This window comes from Ipomoea nil, unplaced genomic scaffold, assembly GCF_001879475.1.
Source record: "Ipomoea nil cultivar Tokyo-kokei standard unplaced genomic scaffold, Asagao_1.1 scaffold2965, whole genome shotgun sequence".
NCBI classification, from domain to species: Eukaryota; Viridiplantae; Streptophyta; class Magnoliopsida; order Solanales; family Convolvulaceae; genus Ipomoea; species Ipomoea nil.
Window position 1 is genome coordinate 328,123 of NW_017619393.1, and position 4,299 is coordinate 332,421.

Below are 4,299 nucleotides of genomic sequence, written 5' to 3' on the forward strand. Positions count from 1 at the left end.
GAGTAATACTACATGTACTCTCACTTTTTACTGCACTTTGTACTCCCTGTTGAAATGTCATTATTTGATTAGTTTAAATAACAAAGTGAGTCACTATTCTTTTTCATTCACTTAAATTTATTAGTACACGTAGCTCGGAGTTTATACTCCATGAAAGTACATATATTATTTTGCTAACAACAATAAGGACATCAACTAATGTCTCACAAGAAAGTCCACTCTTCAAAAAAGATATATCCACCGAATAGTTATGCTGTGCATCTGTATGCACCATGCATGGTACATACAGATGCAAAACGACGTCGTTTTATTAAAAACGCGCGTCTCCCCTTTAAAAAAAAATTCAGGTTCGATTCCTAGTAACAACATTATTTTGTTCATTGATTATGGAATTTTAGTTCATGGATTATGGAATTATAGTTCATCGATTATGGAATTATAGTTCATCGATTCTGGAATTATAGCTAATCGATTCTGAAATTTTAGTTCATAGATTCTGGAATTTTAGTTCATTCATTCTGAAAATTTTAGTTCATAGATTAGATTATGGAATTATAGTTCATCAATTATGGAATTATAGTTGATCGATTATGGAATTATAGTTCATCGATTATGGAATTATAGTTTCGAACCTAATTTTTTTTTTTTAAGGGGAGACGCGCGTTTTATAAAAACGACGTTGTTTTTGCATCCGTATGCACCATGGATACACAGCATAATTTGCCATATCCACCCACGTAAGTGTCGCACCAAGGATAATTGTGGTGTCGAGAAGAGCACACGTCTGTCATATCAATCTCGCGTCTCTTCCAATTTCAAAATAGAGACTTATACACGTTTTTAAAAAATTTGAACATTCAAATCTCTATAACCTTTAAAATATTATTACCACTAGCTTCTGTGTAATCCATGTTGTCGGAACTCCCAATTAACATGAATCTCTCCATGTACTATTACCTCTTCTTCCCTTTGTTCATCTCCATCCTCTTCCTCTTCAGATTGCTCTTTTCACTTCCCAGAGTTATTAGGAAAAACTTACCCCCATCCCCACCAAAGCTTCCACTCTTGGGAAACATCCTCCACCTTGGCTCCCTCCCTCACCGCTCCCTCCAACAACTATCCACCCACTATGGTCCCCTCATGCTCCTTCACTTTGGCTCCGTGCCGGTCCTCGTCGCCTCCTCGCCCGACGCGGCCAGAGCGATCATGAAGGACCACGACTTGGCCTTCTCGGACCGCCCCGCCAACAGCATGGCCAGCCGGCTCCTCTACGGCTACAAAGACGTCGCCTTTGCCCCCTACGGCGAGTACTGGCGACAAGTGCGAAGCATTTGTGTGCTCCATCTCCTTAGCAACACGAGGGTGCAGTCGTTTCGCAGCATAAGAGAAGAGGAAACGAGATTGATGGTGGCAAAGATCAGACAATTATCAGCGCGTGGTTCTTTGATAAATTTGAGTGATGTTTTCATTGAGTTGACGAATGATATAGTTTGTAGAGTGGCTTTGGGGAGGAAGTATAGTAAGGAGGGGGGAAATGGGGAAAAGGATTTCAAGTTGTTGCTAGGGGAGTTTCTTGAATTGTTGGGGACATTTGATGTAGGGGAGTATATCCCATGGCTTGCATGGGTGAATAGAGTCAATGGGATTGATAGAAGGGTGGAGAAAGCTGCTAAAGAATTGGATGAGTTCATTGATGGTGTGGTGGAAGAGCACGTAGGTTTGAAGAAAGAAGAGGGGGATGGTTTTGACTTTGTCGACATTTTGCTTGATATTCAGAGAGAAAACCAGATTGGCTTTCCCATTCACAGAGATTCTGTCAAAGCTCTCGTCTTGGTACGTAATTATTAATTACCCTACAGTCTCATTTTAATTACGGAGTATCTAATTGGATTAGCTAGATATGACTCTCTAAATGAGTAATATAATGCTACTTAGTCCAAAAAAAAAAAGAGTTAATTTGATTTTTATTGCAATGGTATTTGTTTTCTTTGTCTGTTAGGATATGTTTTCAGCTGGAACTCACACAGTGTACACACTTCTTGAGTGGACAATGGCAGAACTGATAAAAAATCCCCAAGTAATGAAGAAATTATCAAGTGAGGTAAGAACATTCAAAACAAGTGATGATTTAGAAATCATGCCGTACTTGAAAGCAGTCATCAAGGAAACCCTACGTCTTCACCCTCCTGTACCATTGCTAGTCCCTCGAAAGGCAATCCAGGACGTGAAAGTGATGGACTTCCATGTGGAAACCGGCACCCAAGTGATTGTCAATAGCTGGGCAATTGGGAGAGATCCAATCGTATGGGAAAATTCTGAAGAGTTTAAGCCAGAGAGATTTTTGGATTCTAATGTAGATTATAAGGGAATGCATTTTGAATTGATTCCATTTGGAGCGGGCCGAAGGGGTTGCCCCGGTGTGGCTTTTACTGCTAATTTAGTTGAGCTTGCACTAGCTACACTCGTGTGCGAGTTTGATTTTGCATCGACAGGAGAAGATTTGGATATGAGTGAAGCAACTGGTTTTACAGCTAACAAGAAAATTCCTCTTACTGTATTTGCTACTACGAGGGTTGACTAGAATATGCATTGCATGGACATATGTATTTGCCCTAGAATAATGCTATTTGGAAATTTTAATTTTCCGCACTTTGCTTTTATCCACGCCTTCAAATGCCAAGTATATATTAAATACTCCGTATTATAATGGTTTGATGTGAAGACATGTATAATGTTAAGCAACGTTTGCGTGTATAAAAAATATAAAATTTTTCTCTAAAGTTAAATAAACTCAAGGCCAAAAACATTCATGTATAAGAAGAATGCCAATTAATTGAAAATTGGGGGGAAAACTTAAGATCAGGGCTTATATATTGGTAAACGTATTGTTGGAGAATGGAAAAATATATTGTTTATTGATTGTGTATACAAAAAAGAAAAATCATAAACATATATATACTAGCTACTCTAACGATAACATAAGGAATAATAGTAATGAAATCCTATGATTGACTAATCATATTACAGAGAATGAGGAAAGAATATTTACAGATGGTATAAAAAAATCTTTACACTTCTCCTCAAGCTCAAATTCTGTGTGTGACCTTGAATGGAATTGTTGTAAAAGTATGTGGGGAAAAGCTCTTCGTGAATATATCGGTCAATTGTTGGTTGGAAGGAATGAAGGTAGTTCAGATTTGACCAACTTGGATTTTTTCTCGTACAAAGTGATAGTCGATCTTAACATGTTCGGTGCGTTCGTGAAATACCGAATTATTGACAATATAATGTGCAGGACGGCTTGGATGTCGCACTGCAAATGAGCCAGGTGTGGGAAGACATCAAGTTCAGATTGTAATAGTTGCAGCCAAGTGATTTCGCTTGCAGCATTAGCTATTGCTCGAAGAGGATAAATGACTACGCCATTTCTCTAGGATATTCCTAATTGAGGAAAAACTCGCACCTCCAACGTGTGTGCATTATGATAGTCAAGCCAAAATTGGTTGAGTACAGAGTTACACGTACAATGGTAAGTCTAGACTTATATGTCGTAGACATAATACCATTTAAATCGTCTTCTCACAACTGGTGTTATCTCTATTGATTACCTGAGGTCATAGGATATGTAGCGGCCGCTAACCTAGGGCTAAGAAAATAGTTGTTAGAGAAGTTGAAAGGAGGAATGAGACTAAATTCTTTGGAATAAAAAGTTCTATAGTGGATACCTAACCTAACTAGCACCTACATAGGTTCAATGGGACAACTAAATTATGGAACGAAGCATGTCAGTGTAGGGGTCTCGGACTCCTAAACACTCATTAGAACAGTATGTACTACACGAGGTTAGCATGTTAGTACTTTACTGATTGAAATGTCGGTTGACCTGTGTGAGTATGTGAGATACTCGGAAAAAATCACCTATGTGAGAGAGAAGTGAGGTCGCTTCAAAGGAGAATTGATGGGCTCAATTCTTTAAAAACTCTTACAGAACCAGAAATGGTGACTCATGACCAAAACGGGTACACCCATGAGAACATAACATAGGTTGGAAGGTTCCTGTGTGGGATATGTAATCATCTACACAAACGACAGTACGGTTCAAAGACATCAAGTTATATCGGACAACTAGTATACTAAACATACTTCACAAGGAAAGGTTCAAAGGGTAACACCTACCTATGCTATGTAGGGATTGACTGTTGAGCACATTCGTGTTGTTTTTCCACTTCCCGAAAATCAATTTTTCATAGTGGAAGATTTCTTTTGTTAAACATTCATTCTTCTCCCTCTTAATTATCT

General features: G+C 38.5%; 1 protein-coding gene across 1 annotated transcript; it reads left to right on the plus strand.

Moving 5' to 3' along the window:
- The first annotated feature begins 888 nt into the window (after nucleotides 1–888).
- LOC109162931 (cytochrome P450 71A3-like) lies at nucleotides 889–2,721 on the plus strand. The gene is made up of 2 exons (XM_019311640.1): nucleotides 889–1,833; nucleotides 2,000–2,721. Exons 1-2 carry the CDS (start codon nucleotides 910–912, stop codon nucleotides 2,579–2,581), a joined length of 1,506 nt encoding a protein of 501 aa, XP_019167185.1. The 5' UTR covers nucleotides 889–909; the 3' UTR covers nucleotides 2,582–2,721.
- The last annotated feature ends 1,578 nt before the right edge of the window (nucleotides 2,722–4,299 follow it).